At 64.0% G+C, this 15,665-nt stretch overlaps 2 protein-coding genes across 2 annotated transcripts in view; one reads left to right on the top strand and one right to left on the bottom strand.

Moving 5' to 3' along the window:
* The window catches only part of BCKDHA (branched chain keto acid dehydrogenase E1 subunit alpha), a 6,300-nt gene extending 3,391 nt beyond the window's left edge, over positions 1 to 2,909 (bottom strand). The window contains exons 1-2 of the mRNA XM_032795616.2: positions 2,011 to 2,909; positions 356 to 546 (exon numbers count right to left, since the gene is read on the bottom strand). Coding sequence (XP_032651507.2) covers positions 356 to 546; positions 2,011 to 2,295 — 476 coding nt within the window. The 5' untranslated portion in view covers positions 2,296 to 2,909. The remainder of the gene's footprint in view (positions 1 to 355; positions 547 to 2,010) is intronic.
* Positions 2,910 to 4,012: 1,103 nt separating this feature from the next.
* Positions 4,013 to 14,228, top strand: EXOSC5 (exosome component 5). The gene is made up of 6 exons (XM_075070564.1): positions 4,013 to 4,102; positions 5,203 to 5,313; positions 7,889 to 8,010; positions 10,759 to 10,899; positions 11,462 to 11,551; positions 13,952 to 14,228. Exons 4-6 carry the CDS (start codon positions 10,789 to 10,791, stop codon positions 14,042 to 14,044), a joined length of 294 nt encoding a protein of 97 aa, XP_074926665.1. The 5' UTR covers positions 4,013 to 4,102; positions 5,203 to 5,313; positions 7,889 to 8,010; positions 10,759 to 10,788; the 3' UTR covers positions 14,045 to 14,228.
* The last annotated feature ends 1,437 nt before the right edge of the window (positions 14,229 to 15,665 follow it).

Here is a 15,665-nt window from a genome sequence, read left to right as displayed (position 1 = left end):
GGGCATGTAGCACCTGCACAATTGGCAGTGGATTTTACACACCACAAACATGGCCCCCCCGGCAGACGGCACGATCCGGGCGATGTATACACGGCAACTCTGGGGGGAGTGTTTACCCGAGCATTGGACCGGAACCTCACGTAGCGCAGACGATCGCTGAGGCACCCCCAATCTGGCAGTGACTTGACAAGTCTGCGGCAAGCAGGGACTAACCGAGACGCGTCTCGGCTCCACCGGCCCCGGGACCCAACCCGATGCCCACTCCATCCAAGTGGAGAGCGGCACGATGCCCGAGCTGGCAACACCGCTGATCCGAATCGCCAGAGGAACAACAGGAGCCTCCAACCACACCCACCTTGTGAACTGCAGGCTGGGCTCAGGCTGACGGCCACGATATCCAGTCATTTCCGGCCACGGAGGCGCGGGCTCAACGTGCGGGAAGCACCACGGGGGACGACCCTTGCCTCTGGTACTCGGTACAGATCCGGCAATCGTTTGAGGCAGCGGGTCATGGGTCTGTAGACTCAGCACCTGCTCCTGCGCGAGCTGGCGAAGAGGCGAGGGCCGGGTCAGCATGGGGCCCATCCACAGGGGAAGGGGGACGCGGCAGACGGGGTGGGAGGGCGCTGGGGGGCTGCGGGGGGCCGGGCACGGTGGGGAGGAGCGCCGGGGAGCGTCATGAGGTGGGGGCGAGGATGGAGGGCCGCTGTGCGACGGTGAGTGCTGGGGTTCGCGGGCCGCGTGCTGGCGCGCCCGTGGGGGGGGGGGGGGCGGGTGGACCGGGCGCACAGCTTGACGGTGGGTAGTCCAGCCAGTAAAAGCAGGAAGGGGTTATGACAGAGGGAGGGAACAGGCAGTGGGACGAGCGAGAGGGCGTGGCGGCAGCAGCACAGTCAGGACCCCTCCATCCAGTCCTTCTGGGGGTTCAGGGTGCTTGGATCCCAGCTAGGATCCCCTGAATTCTGCCCACAGCCCCAAACCCAAACTGTCCTGCCTTTTCTCCCGCCGGCCGAATCCTTTGTCCCCTTCTCCTCCGCCCAGGACCTTCCCCCAGCCGGGCTCGGGTTACAGGCTGAGCACCTGTCCCTCACCTACAGACATCCCCTGCTTTCCCGTTCCCCACACAGACAGTCCCTACTCCTTCCCGTTCCCCACACAGACAGTCCCTACTCCATCACAAGCCCATGCCTGGGAGAAGCTGCGACGGCCACGCCAGCCAGGCAGATTGTTGGGTGGGATGGGGAGTTTGCCCCAGGCTGGCAGGGAAGGGGTTAAAACAGCCTAGGGAAGCCATGCAGGGGGGGCAGCCAATCAGGGCCCAGTGGGCTGACATAAAAGGGAGGGGCAGGGCAGCAGGAGGAGAGGGGACTGTGCCTAGTGGCTGCAGGAGGTAGCTCCTTGGACAGACCAGTTGTTGGCAGGAACAAGGGGGAGCTGCTGGCTGGCCACTGGGACCTGCGGGCTGGAGGCCCGGAGAGGAGGGCGAAGGTGCTGGGGCTGCCGAGAACTGAAGCAGCTCTGGTGGAGAAGCTAAGGAGAGGCAGGAAGAGGCTGCTAGCTACAGGGTCCTGGGCCAGAACCCGCAGTAGGGGGTGGGCCCTGGTGTGTCCCCCCTGCCCCCCGACCATCACTGGGGAAGTGGCTGGACTATAGAACTGGCCGATATTTAAGGAGAGATCACAGTGAGAGAGTTAATCCCTGAAACGGACAGCAGGAGGTGCTGCTCTGGTGTGTAAATCCGTCACAAGGGGTCATGGCGATGGCCAGCAGACATTCCAGGGTCCAGCCCCATGGAGGGAGGTGGCGAGGGGTGGGGAGCAACGGGGTGAAAGGCAGGGCAATAAGGGTAGAACTGTGTTTTAACACGACACCAGGGGACAGACTAGGTGCATCCTGCCCTGCCGTGTGCCCAGCTGTGGGGCACAGCCCAGAGGACAATCCTGCATGGGTGGGGTGGAGGAGATGGGATCTGGGCTCCACCCCACAATCCTGCCAGCGTCTTGCGCTCACCTGGGGATCTTCGTCTGGGTTGATGATCTGCCCCTGCCGGTCCATGACCCGGTAGATGGGGATCCCCGAGATCACGTTGGGCTGGATAAAATCCAGCTTGTCCACAAAGTCGGCCGAGGCTCCAGGAAACTGCGGCTTCTCCTCCAGGGAGGTGAACTCCTGCTGCTGCCGGAGTACGCGCTGGGGGGACGACAGGACTAGGTGAGGCGGGAGAGCATCACTCTCAGACATGTCTCCTCCACGTAGCACCACGGGAGTGACACGTACGCACCGGGTCCGGTGCATGTAGGGACATGTCGCGGGCTGGGTGCACTTAGGGCTTTGCCAGTGAAGTCGCTTAACCGATTATGATTTATTCTTTGTATTGCAGCAGCAGCGGGGAGCCCCAGTCATGGGCCGGCCCAACAGGCGCCAGGTGCTGCACAAACGCAGAACATAGAGACAGACCCTGCCCCTGGGTTTATAACCTTAGTAAACCTAAAACTGCTGCATGCACACACCATGGGCGTAATCAACCTTGGATATCAACGACACGGGTGCCCCTTTCCCAGCTAGCTCGGGCCTGAAGAAGCCGAGGAGAAGCTGACAGCTGGTCCTTGTTGAAGTTTCCTCCATGAATCAGTTTGGGGCGCCCTTCACTTTGGCCACATGCGACTCTGCGAGGTGGGTCCGTGGCAGGTGGGGAGCATGACAAGGTTGTGCTAGGAGGCCTGGGGATTTCTGTTCTCTTCACGAGGCCCCAGAGCCGTTTGAACAGCTGATTAAATCTGTTTTGTGCTTGGATCCGGGGCAGGTTGGAGAGAACAAACACCATGTCCTTGTTTATGTTCCCTCAAGGCCGTGAGGGCTGACACTTCAATGCACCCCGCTCACGCCAGCTGTCAGCACCCGTCTCTGCCAGAGCGTGAGCAGACAGCGCCCCGGGAGAAGAACGGCCCAGAGTGAACACAAGGGAAGGTGCAAGGCGCCGGCGTGGGCCCAAGCTCGCGGGGTGAGAGCGCCGGGCTGCGGAGCCGCACAGCGCAGGGCAGGGCCCCGGGGAGCTCGGAAAACGTCTCCCTCCCCAGAAGCTGGGCCAATAAGAGGTGTTACCTCACCCCCCCTGTCTCTGCACCAACAGGGGCTCCGGGCCCCCTGCCCTCACCCCCCAGAACGGAGCAGCCAGGGCCCAGCGAACCCTCAGGAACACGGAACCTGCCCGTCGACGCCCCCCCGGAAAAGTCAGCTGGGTGCTGGGAAACCCCACAACCAGGCACGGCCCTGAGCCCCAACCCCCCCAGCACCCAGCCCCCCCAGTGCCCTCCCCCTTCCGAGCCAGGGCTCAGCCCCCACAGCCCCATGGGGGGGGCTCACCCACAGGCCCCCCTCCCCGCATGGAGCAGCCCCCACAGCCCCTCCCGCAGGAGCGGCCCCACGGGGGGCTCAGCCCACATGCCCCTCCCGCAGGAGCGGCCCCACGGGGGGGGCAGCCCCCCAGACCTCCCGCAGGAGCGCGCCACGGGGGGGCTAGCCCCTCCCCGCAGGGCGGCCCCACGGGGGGGCTCAGCCCCCCCCGCAGGAGCGGCCCCCACGGGGGGCCCGGTACCTAACAGATGAACCCAATGGGCCGTCCCGCTGTCGGCAAGGGGGAAACTGAGGCAAACCGGCCCGGGAACCCAGGCGTCCTGAGCCCGCCCGCCCGCCGGGGGCTGCACGCAGACTAACCCCCCCCCCGGGCCCCCCCACTCACGCGGAGCCGAGGCCGGCCCCCCCGCGGCCCCCAGCAGCAGCCGCCCCAGCCCCGCCGCAGCCCCCAGCCCGCCGCCATCTTGGTGCGGAAGGCGGGCTGCCCGCCCCCCCGTCGCCATGAAACAGTGACCCGCCGCCCCATGCCCGGCCTCCATGGGCACCATCACCATAGCAACCGCCCGGCCCCCCCATCTCCCCACGTGGCCGGGGGCGGGGCTCCCGCAGTTCCCCGCGCCCGGGAAGCGGAAGTGGTCCGCGGGGGGGAAGAGGGGAAGGCTCCGACGGGGGGGCTGCGCCCTGCGCCGCTCTCCTGCGAGCTCGCCCGCTCGGCCGCCCCGACGGCTCCGCCGCGCCTTCTGACAGGGTGAGGCCCCCGGCCCCGGTACGCCCGTCTACCCCACTTCCTCCCCCACCGGGCCCCCCGAGGCCCTTCCCCTCAGGGCCCCCGGTACGCCGGTCACCCCGGGCCCTGGCCCCCGGCCCCACCGGCCCCGCGACACCCCCGGACCGCCCGGTCCCCCACGAGCCCGTCCCCCTCCCACCGGCCCCCGACACCCGCCACGCCCCCTCCCCACCGGGCCCCCCCGAGCCCCGCGACACCCCGGTACTGCCCGGTCACCCCCTCCCCACCCGGGCCCGACCCCCCGACCCCTCCCCCCGGTACTGCCCGGACCCCCACCACCAGCCCGGGACCCCGACCCCCAGGCCCCGCGGACCGCCCAGCCCCCCGGACCCTCCCAAGTCCCCCGTATCCCTCACTCCCATTTCCCTCACTGGGCCGGCCCCCCCCCCCCAGGGCCCCCCCGGTCATCCCCTCCCCCGCTGGCCCGGGCCCCCCTGAACCCCACGACACCCCTGGTACCGCTGGTCACGCCCTCCCCCCACGCCCGGACCCCCCCCGCCCGCGGACCCTCCTGCCAACCCCTGAGCCCCATAACCCCCGCCAGCCACCCGCCACACCCTGTTCTCCCCCACCCCCTTGCTTCCTGGTATTACCCCCATCGCTGGGATCGCCCCTCGATCTCCCTTCCTGTACCTCCCGCCCCCCCGGCTACTGGTCATCTTATCCGTGGGGCTCCTCCTTGAACCCCAACCTCCCTGCCTCCACCCCCCCCGGGTCTTGCTACATCCCCCTTGTCCCGCCCGCGCCCAGGACCCCGCTTATCCTCCTGCCTTTGGGTTGTGGGTTGTCTCGCTCCCTCCAGCCTGTCCATGGTGGAGGGAGGGCTCCCCGATTCCCGTCTGGGGGGAGTCCATAACTTGGGGCCTTCATCGCCTGGCCAGCAGGGGCTCCCCATCCCAGACAGCTGGGGGGTGGAGTTCGGGGAGCCCCCTGGGACCTGGGGCAGGAGCTGCGTAGACCCGGCCCCCCCGCGGTCCTGGAAGTTCCTTCCTGGCTCCGCTCCGGGGCAGAAGCTGGGGAGGCAGGGCTGGGTCTTACCCTGCGCTGTCCTCGTCCCTCAGGACACCTCAGTCCTCGCCGGGCCTGTACGGCCCGGCCGAGGTGAAGATCAGCAAGAGCTGTACGACAAGGCCACGTGGAAGTGCTGCTCAACCAAAGTGGGGCTCCCCCGGGTAAGCGACAGTGGAGCCGTGAGGCCCCCCCACATGGGCATTGTCAGTGGTAAAGGGGGCGCTGACGGGGTTGGGGGTTCCCAGGCAGCGGCCAGGATTACACCTCAGAACAACTTGGAGACTATTTAAAACACTGGGATCCTTCAACCCTCCGCCTCTCCGCTTACTGGGTGTTTAAAACTGAGTCCTACAATAACGAGGAGATTGTTATTAGCGTGGTGAATACAGGGCTTGTCAGGGACCCTACATAACAATCCGCCTTCTGCCACAAAGCACCATAGAGATTTGGGTCTGGCGAGCAATTCTGCCGCGATCTGATACCTCTGGCATATTCCGGCCCCAGCTTCCGTGAGCTCCGATATCACCCAGTGCCCCATGGTGCTGAGCAGCCCGTGGACCCCCGGGAGGGGCCAATGGCTGGCGCGAGCGGCCCCCGTGCCAGTGAGACCCATAGGGGAATGACTGGACGTGAGCTCCGATATCGCCCAGCACCCTGTGTGGCTGAGCGGCCCCGTGCCCCAGGAGAACCGTGAGGGGAAATGACTGGTGCGTGGCCTCAGCCCTGAGCCCGCCTGCGTTCAAAGGTGGGGGTGGTTGGAGCCTGTTGTCCTCTGGATTCGGATCACGGTGCTGCGCTCGGATTCGTGCCGTCTCCACTGTGAGGAGGTTGGACGGACCTTGGTTGAGTCCCTAGCCTGTGTGCCGCGACTTGGTCAAGTCACTGCAATTGGTGTGCTCGTGTGCAGTGGGGTAACAGCACTGCCCTGCCGGGGGGGCCATGTGTGTGTGTAAATCCCACTGCCAATTGGGAGGTGCTGACCTGCGCTGTGGGAATGGTGGCCAGATAAGAGCCAGGGTGGGTGGCAGAGACAACGTGTGTTGTACTCAAAGTAACTATACGGGTCTTTTCAGGGAGGATAAGGCAAAACGCCACATTTATTAGTAATCCAGGTATTAATTTAATACTCTAATGCATATCGCATATGATATATTACAGTCATGCATTCACACACACACAGACACAAACACACGTCTTGCTGTTGTTCCAACAGTTGCTCCCCTTAACTGCACTGGCCAGGTGAGTTAGATGGGGGAGGGTGGAGCCGGGCTTCTGCCGATCCGGATCGATGCTCCGATGGTGACAAGACGAGACCAGGGTCCTTCTGCAAGACACCTTGTATTTATAGCAGCTTCCCTCTTATGCAAATCCAGACCAAGATATCAAAATCTGGGTCTGTGTCGTTGGTCTTGTGCTGCTTTTTTCTGGGTGTTGTCCCAATGCTGCTCAAAGAGGGCGTTTTCTAAAGAAGGTGCTTGCTTTAATCCCTGGGTCGTCAATATGTCTGCTCCCCTCACTTGGGCCCACTTGACAAGTTCTATTGTCTTTGCTCTGGCTTCCATTCCCCTCTTCAACTGTTGAGCTCTCTGGACTGGGTGTCTTCCAAGCCTCACTCATTCACACTCATCAGCTCAATGGGGCAATTGATTACAGAGTGGGGGAGATCTTTATTCTACTTCTAGCAAAAGGCACATTTTCTTCACTTTAACTATACTATCTTAGGGCTATAAACATCTGATACAAAGTTTCTACCAATTTTCTAATACAAAGTTGTATGAGAGAGGCACAATGCCAAGTCATATGGAATACAAAATCAAACAGTGAACAGAAGTTACAATGCAGACAAGTGTAGGGAATGGTGAACAGAACTTACATTAATAAAGTGAACAATTAAAAACAATTTCATTTATCAGTTCTACACGTGCAGTGGGGGGAATGAGTGGAGTGCTATGTGCGGCGGGGGTGGAGGGACGGAGGAAGGAGGGGGTGGATGGACAGACAGACATAACTTGACATAAAGCCCTGTAACCGTCTAAACACACCCCTCCCCTCTGGATGAAGTTTCCCTGTTGTGTCACAACCGTGGCAGTGTTAACCCTGGGCCGGGCTCTCCCTGCCCCTTGGGCTCATCGGTTCCCCTGCAGCTGGGCCTCCTGGAATACAGCTCCCCAAACTGTCAGCATCTCTACCGGGTTCTGGGTCTCAGCAGGCTCCTTTTTTCAAGCTGTCAGATACCCAGGGCGCTTCCGCAGCAAATCGTGAAATTAAGAACCAAGGGAGGGTTTTCCTCTGCTGAAGTAGTGACAGTTCTCAGCTTTGTTACTGACTCTTGCTGGAGAAACAGCCTTGGGCAGCCAGAGCCGCCCGGCGAGGTGGGGTTGGGTGTAACGTCACTGGGGCAGGACTCCCTCAAAACATGAGATAAAGGGAGGAGAATTCTCCCTCACTTTTAGCTGGGGAGACTGAGGCAAGCTGTGTGCGCCCAGAAGGATGGGAGCCTCCCCAATATTGGGCGGCTGTGGGGGCAGCATCCGGCATGGCGAGGGCCACCGAGCTCAGCTGGGGGGCTTTGGGGCAGTGCCTGCCATGCCGGGGGGGCAGTCTGCTTTGGGAAGTCTGGGCACTGGCGTCACACAGGCAGACGGCTCATGGGGGAGAGCGCGGGGCCAAAGAGGAGCTGCTGGGGGGCTTTGTCCAGCTCCCGGCTCAGCTGGCCCCCGTCTCTTCTTCCCCCAGGTGTCTTTGAAAAGAACCGGGAGCAGCTGATCAGGAAGACGTGTGAGGCGGTTATCCTGGGCACCCTGCACCCCCGAACCTCCATCTCCATCGTCCTGCAGGTGATCAGCGACGCGGGTGCCGTATCCTTCACCGGCAGCCCAGCCGGGGGCGCTCCTGCTCATCTGGCCCGAGCCCGACATGGACTACTGGCCATCGCCTCTAGGTGGCAGCAGTGCCCTGGCAGTGGCTGTCTGGGGCGTGCGCCCTGGTGTCCCGGGGAAGGGCTGGGGCTTCCCACTCGACTGAACCCACCGGAGAGTCGAAGGGGGAACAGCAGCCTGGGGTCCCCCCCCACAGCTCTGCCAGTGCCCCTCACTCCCGACCCGCAGCCCCTGCCAGCCCAGCCCTGGGCTTCCCCCCCATCTCTGCCAGTGCCCCTCACTCCCGACCCGCAGCCCCTGCCAGCCCAGTCCTCTATCGGTGAGAACAAAGGAACCTGGTGTAAAGGGGGGCTGCTGGGACTGGCGGGGCAGCAGAGCCTTCCCAGGGCACTGGAGGAATTTAATTACGGTGCGTGATGCAGGTGCGAAGTGACAAGGTCTCCGGCTCTGGGGTGTGAGCCAGGCGCGGGGATTAGCAGCAGGCGGGGGTGTCGGATTCCAGCTGAATAGAGGCAGGAGTGATGACTTAATTCAGCATAGCTGGGAACAGCTCTCACTTTTCACTGAGCCAAATCCCGGGGGGAGATTAGCGCTGGCAGGAAGGACATCCTGTCCCCCACAGCCCCCTCCTGGGACCCAGCCGGAGCCTGTCCACCGGCAACAACCGCCCGGCGGGGTCCTGCTCCGGGTAGGGGCCCCTACGGGCCACCCCAATACACCCAGTACCCCTATTCTGGAATGTTCCTGGGACGGCTATCATAATGAACAGTGCCCAGTCATGGGCCAGGACTCCATTGTGCTAGGCATGGTACATTTCTTAGGTGTATTATGGTAGCACATTGGAGCCCGAAATGGACCAGTCCACAGCCCCATTGTTTTGGACTCTGTACATCTATTAGGTGTATTATGGTAGTGCCTTAGGGTCCTGGCCCTAATGTAATGCACCTAATAAATGTACAGGACCTGGCACAGTGGGAGCTTGGTCATAACTGGGGCTCCAGCTTGGTGCTGCTCACTTACTAGGTGTGTTATGGTAGTGCCTAGCAAAGACAGGGCTGGGTCTGGACCCCAGGGTACTACCCTAATACAGCTAGTAAGTGAACAGTAGCTGGTGCCAGTGGGGGCTGGTCCATGGCGCACCCCCAGGTGCTCCTGCAGCTGCTCTGGAGGGGGATCTGGAGCCCAGGGAGGCCGGGGGCGGGTTACTTATGGGCAGGAGCTGGTCTGTGGTGCGGGCTTGGTGAGCTCCACATGGCTAGTGAAATGTTAGAGCCCTCGGGCCCTGTTCAGGGAGTGGGGTTGACAGCCAGGACTCCTGGGTTCTCTTCCCAGCTGTGGGAGCGGAGTGGGGTCTAGAGGTTGGAGCAGGCAGGGACTGGGAGCCAGGACTCCTGGGTTCTGTTGTGGTCCAGGGGATGTGGGGGGAGGCCGAGTGGCTGTGGAGTGTTTGAAGTCAAGCATTACTAGGCTGCTCTCTTTAAAGGGGAATTGAATTGCTGTGGAAAACGCCTCCTGGGCCCCTCTGACTCCTGCAGCACCCCCCGCACAGGCAGCACCCCCCGCACAGCCACCCAGGTGTGGAAACTGAGGCACAGAGAGAGCAAGTGGCTTGCTCACAGTCATGCAAGTCTGTTGTAGAGCTGGGGACAGAAGCGAGGGGTCCTGACTCCCAGCCCCACCTCTGATCACTAGACTCCCCTCCCCAAGCCAGGGACAGAACCCAGGAGTCCTGACTCCCAGCCCCACCCCTGATCACTAGACTCCCCTCCCTGAGCCGGGGACAGAACCCAGGAGTCCCAGCTCCCTGCGACCCGCCCAGCCTCTAGACCCCGCAGTTCCAGGGGCACTTTCCAGCTGAGGCGAGCTCTGCATGTGGGGCTCTGCACAGGGGCTCTGAAGAAACGAGCGGTGGTTTCCCTCCGTGGAGCGTGCAGCAGCCGAGAGCGGGTCCCCGTTGCTGGGGCTGCTAGCGAGGACGGCCCGCAGCGCCCCTCCCTGTTAATTAGCCAGTGTTCATTAATGAGGCCGATAGCCCACTTCACATCTGCGGAGGGCTTGGCAGGCGCCGGCTGTTTAACTCGCAGATGAAAAGTGCCGTGGAAAGACTGTGTTTGCTGGCGGGTTGAGTCATCTCCCGTTCGGGGCTGGTCCCTGCCCTGCTGCGGGGTGGTAGGTCCCCCTACATCCTCCCCTCTGCCCCCGCCATCTCCAGTTGCTCTGATCTTTAGGGGGACGGAACCCCGGTTATGCTCCAGCCCAGCCCCCGGCCAGTGCAGATGTGTCGCGTGCGTCTTTGGCTGGTCTGGTGCTGAGCATCCCCAGAGGAGTCACCATCTGGCTGAGTGTGTGGGGAGCTGGGTTCGGGCCCTGGCTCTGCCACTGACTCCTGGGTGTGACCTTCAGCAAGACACTTAGTCTTCTGTGCCTCGGTTTCCCTCTTGTAAAAAGAAAATCGATCCTTCCTGTGTCTGCTTAAACTATCTGTCTCTGTGTGTCTGCATGGCAACAGGGCCCCCAATCTCGGACGCTGCACTGCCCGCGACAGGGCCCTGATCTCCGCCGGGGTCTGGGCGGCGCCCGGCCCGACGGGGCCCTCATGAGCTAGCAGTCTGAGCAGGGAGGTGACAGAACTGCCAGAGGGAAGGGCCTGGGTGGGTTACGGCTGGCTCACTGTGACCAGGCTGCCCTGACAACTCCCTGCCGGCTTTTCCTTGACCTGGCGCCCAGCTGCTGGCATGCTGCCTGAACGCAGCCTGCATGGGGCTGATGGACGCTGGCCTGCCCATGAAGTCACTCTTCTGTGGGGTGACCTGCGCCCTGGACTCCACCGGAGCCATCACCCTCGACCCCACGGCCAAGCAGGAGAAGGTGGATGTGGGACCGCCCAGGGCCAGAGGGCTGTGCCCTATGGGTGGCTGGGTTTAGCGCTGTGGTGTCCCAGCACAAGGGCAGGCCCGGGGCGGGGGCGGGGCATGGTCTGTGCCTGGCAGAATGGGTGGGAGGGTCTGTCGCACCCACCACAGTGGGGCCCGGGGGGTGGGGTTCCTTCCTGACCCTGCGCTGACAGGTGGCCTGGAGCATGGAGCTGAGCTGCCTCTGCTCCTCTGACCCGAATGCTCTTAATGGTTCGTAAATGTTGCCAGCCCCGACCCTCCTGCCTGGCGGTGGGAATCAGTGTTCCCCCCGTCCCCCGTCGGCTCCGTGTGTACCGAGAGCTGGGGGTGCAGGCTGCCTGGCTAACAGCGCCTGCAGGGCACGTGTCTGATGCGAGGGGCCGGGGTCTGTTAGCCAAGCCCTGGCAGGCTGGGACCATGGAGGCGGGATCCTGGCCTGTGAGGGTCCCGGGATGAACGGGGAAGGCCCCAGCATGCTTGATTTCCGCCCCACAGCGGCATGGCCGGGCAGTTCACTCTGTCCCCCTCCCTGGCAGGAGGCTCGGGCCGTGCTGACCTTCGCTATCAGCAGCATGGAGCGGCAGGTGCTCATGTGCACCAGCAAGGGGACCTGCTCGGTGGAGGAGGTGAGCGGGGCGTGGCTGGGGGGCCTGGGGTGTGGGGCCACTAGAGCGTGGGATTGGGGGGGCAGGATCAGGCTCGGATCTCGGGGGGTGTCTCTTGTGCACCAAACTGGGAGCTCGGTTTGCTCCCTGCTGGGTGGGAAGCTGCCGGATCTGCTGGCGGCAGGGCTGGGTTTGGGGTGCGGCTCCGTGGCCTGGAACTGGGGCTCCGGGATGTCGCTGAACTCGACGGGACAAGGAGCAGCTGAGACGGGGGGGACCCGCAGTGAGCCCAGAGCCGAGGGGGATCTGTCAGTCCCAGCCGAATCCAGCTGGGGAGGCTGGTAGTGTTCCAGCCCCGGTGCGTTCCTGGGCTCTGCCCCGAGCAGGTGGGCGCGTTAACGTGTCGGGGAGAAAAAAGCCCTTTGCCACCTCCTCCTGGGTTTGTTGCGCCGGTTGCTTTACAGATTGTGGCTGTGTGTGTGGGGTTGTGATTGTGTGCACACTCGTTGCTGTGTTGTGCTCCCGTTGCTTTCCAGCGCGCGGTTGTGGCCGTGTGGGGGGTTGTAATTTTGTGCACACTCATTGCCGTGTTGTGTGCCCGTTGCTTTCCAGCGCATGGTTGTGGCTGTGTGTGGGTTGTGATTGTGTGCGCACTTGTTGCCGTGTTGTGGCTGTGTGCATTGCTGTGGTGTGTGCGCTCGCGTTGGCCTAGTGGACACACATCACAGTGTGTGTCTGTGGCTCCAGGTGCCCATTACCACTGTGGGGTGTGTGTGTCTCTCTCTCTCTCTGTCTCTCCCCTGGGTGTCCCCCCCCCATCTGTGCGCTGTCCCAGCTGGCTGCTGCTGTCGATCTCTTCCCCCCCCCCACGCACTCGCTGCAGCGAGGGAGGGAATTGACGGAGGGAATTGACGTGAGAGTTCAGAGCCTGGCTGCTGGGGGGGCGGCTGGATCTCAGCCCTGCCTGCGTGTGGGACTGATCACCTGGGGGGCATTTGCCCTCCAGTGCCCTGGCAGGGGATGGGACGGGCGAGAGCGCTGCCGCTGGGCCATGCCATGTTCGCAGCTCAGCTCTGTGCTCTGGCTTCCCGAGTAGAGTCGGTTCCCTCCAGACCCTGGGAGATCTTCCGCCCGAGTCAGGGGTGAGGGGCACTGGCAGGGCTAGGGGGAGCCCAGGGCTGGGCTGGCAGGGGCTGCGGGTCGGGAGTGGGGGGCACCGGCAGGGCTAGGGGGAGCCCAGGGCTGGGCTGGCAGGGGCTGCGGGTCGGGAGTGAGGGGCATTGGCAGAGCTGGGGGGGGAAGCCTAGGGCTGGCAGTGCAGGGGGTTGCTGTGGCACTTTGCTTGGGGCTAGCATATGCCCAGCTGTTGCCCAGGGGCAGAATTTCAGGGCCCTTTCAGCCACATCTGGTTTCCCAACTGTTCCCTGGGTGGCTGGTTCTGGGGCAGAGCCGCTGAGGGCCTGGGTGGGGCGGTGTCTTGTCAGGTCCTCTCAACTCCCATTTAGGGTGGGGGGGCTCTGAGCCCCAGCTGGGTCCTTTGACCGCCCCCCCCAGCCAGCCTTGCCCAGCCTGGCCGGGAGACCCCCGGTGCACAAGAGCTGGGGCTGGTGTCCTGCCCACCGCGCGGCCCAGAGCTGGGCACATCAACACGGGGTGAGCACGTCTCACGCAGCCCCTTCCGGAGCCCCCTGAGGGGCCGGTGGGGAGCGACCCCAGGATCCCCTCCTGGGTGCTGGGGGGTGAGGGAGCTGGGGTGGGCTGCCTGCGGGGGGGTGGGGGGAGAAGGGTTCCCCTCCCGGGCGCTGGGGGGTGGGGGAGCTGGGGTGGGCTGCCTGCGGGGGGTGGGGGGTGTTCCCCTCCTGAGTTTGGGGCAGCTTTGAATGGTTGATGGGGAGTCACAGCCCCAGCCTGGTTGCTATGGCGACGGGAGGTAGGGTGCTGGGATGGCAGCTCTCCTCTCATCTCCCCCTCACGCCCCCCCAGCCCCACTTCTGGGCTGGCTGTGTGTCTGGGTGGGGAATGTGGGGGTCCTGGCCTGGAGGGAGGGCATGGGGGGATTCCCCTCATGTATTAGAGGGAAGGTGAAGGGGATCAGGCTCTGCTCCCCCGGGTGAAATGAGTTGGGGGGGCTCAGCCCTCCCTTGCTGTGTCCCCCTGTGCTGTGGGGCCACACCCCCTGTCCTTCCCACTGTCCCATACAGAGGGGGCAGGCCCCCTCTTTCTGGGGACGGGGAATCAGAGGCCGTCCCCCCCCACACCATTCCCAGGCGCCTCGGGGCAGGTTGGTCAGAGCAGCTGGCAGAGCGGAGAGCCTGGGGGTGGGGGCTGTTAGGAGCCCCTGGGGACAGTCAGTGGGTGCCGTAGGGGCCTGTCTCTGGGGGTGCCCCCGCTCTAACCGCCCGTCTCCCTGCTCCTCCCCAGCTGCAGCAGTGTATTGCGGCCGCCCAGCGGGCCAGCGGCGCCATCTTCCAGTTCTACCGGGACTCCGTCCGCAGGAAATACTCCAAGACGTGAGGCTTGGCCGCCCGCGGCTCCGGGTCCCTGCCGAGCGGGGACCCCAGTCGGTGCCCTTCAAACTGCTCCCGGCTCCTGCCCGGCCCGCGCAGGCTGTGTCCGGATCACCCCAAACCTGGCGTTCGCCGCGGTGAACTCTGTGCCTCGGTGCCCATTAAAAAGGGGGCTTCCCCCTGTGTGTCCAGCCAGCTGTCTGCGCCGTGTGGGATGGGAGCGTGTCCCCTGGCCGTGCGATTCCTCCACCCCCACGCCCACTGCTGTTCTGCAGGGATCCCCCCCGCTGGCTTTTCGGTTCCCTCCAGCGGAGCTGAATTCTGAGGCCTGCACCCCGGTGACCGTGCGCTGCCCATCCACAGGGCCCCAGCTGTCTCACTGCGGACTCGACGGGCCGGTGAGGGTACAGGTCCCCCCTCCCAGCGCCAATCTCCACCTGGCCCTGCTGTACGGGAGCTCTCGCTGGCAGGGCCAGGGCGGGGCATCTGGACCTCTCCACAGCCGGGTGCTTCAGCCCATCTGTCACCAAGCTCTGCCTGCCCCCACTCGCCCCGCGGTTAACCCCAGTGTGTGCTGGTGGCGAGAGTTAAAGCGGGGGGGGGATTCGGGGCAGGGGAAATCGAGTGTAACCCCAGGCAGGAACTGTCAGTGACTCATGGGGCTGATCTCACTCCTCTTTCATTGGCTCGTTCCCTCTTTTTTTATTTACCCGCCTGGGCCCTGCCCCCACCCTTCTCGCACCCCGAGCCGGGGGGCCGAATCCATCTGCCTGCATCCAGCACGATGGCTGCAGCCGGGTGCCGCTGTGCACCGTGGTGAAAGTGGGTGACATGTTCATTCCTTCCCTGTGCCCTCCCTGCTCCCCTCCGCTCCCTGGCTTTTCCCCTCTGCCCGCAGCCTGCTCTGCATCCCCTTGGCTGGAGGGCCCCCAGGGGCCGGGGAGACCCCCCAGGAGCGGGACCCAGGCCAGCCGGGGCAGGGGGATCGTGTCTGCCCCGGGGCAGCCCCAAGGAACTCTTGTTCAGAGGAGAACCAGGCACTGGCGTGGGCTGGTTCCTTCCCCTCCCCGTTAAACGTTTACACCCATTTCCAGCTCCCAGGTTGGACTGCAGCCCCCTTGCTTACCAGGTTCATTCCGTGGGCCTGGGTCGCCCCTTGGTCTGCTGGGTGGCTCTGTGGCTTGCGCTCCCCTCCTGAGGGGGGCAGGACCCAGGAGTCCTAGCCTGGGGTGCTCTCCCTTGGCCAGCACGCAGCCGGGGGGAGTCATTTCTGCTAACAAGGCTGTTAATGTGCACGGGTGTCTGCCCAAGGGCAGCGTGGCCGGTTTGCTGCGACCCGCAGGATCTGGCTGCTCAACTCGGCTTTAGGGTCCCAGCATCAGCTGTGAAGCCCCCGGCTCTGACTCAGTCTCCCCCGTTCCTGGGGTCCTTCGGGGACCTGGTGTCCCCTCCATGGCCAGCAGCAGACAAGGCCGGGGGAGAAGTGTCCCCTGGGGCCCCTCATTCCTCCGCTGGCTGCAGTCCCTACGTTGCACCCTCGCCGTGCTCAGGGCCGGTGCAAGGATGTTTTGCGCCCTAGGCAAAACTTCCACCTTGCGCCCTCCCCCCTGCACCCCCACCCTGAGGCG

This window comes from Chelonoidis abingdonii, chromosome 11, assembly GCF_003597395.2.
Source record: "Chelonoidis abingdonii isolate Lonesome George chromosome 11, CheloAbing_2.0, whole genome shotgun sequence".
Taxonomy (NCBI): Eukaryota; Metazoa; Chordata; order Testudines; family Testudinidae; genus Chelonoidis; species Chelonoidis abingdonii.
The sequence above is the reverse complement of the archived record's forward strand: the minus strand, read 5'-3'. Positions and strand labels throughout refer to the sequence as shown.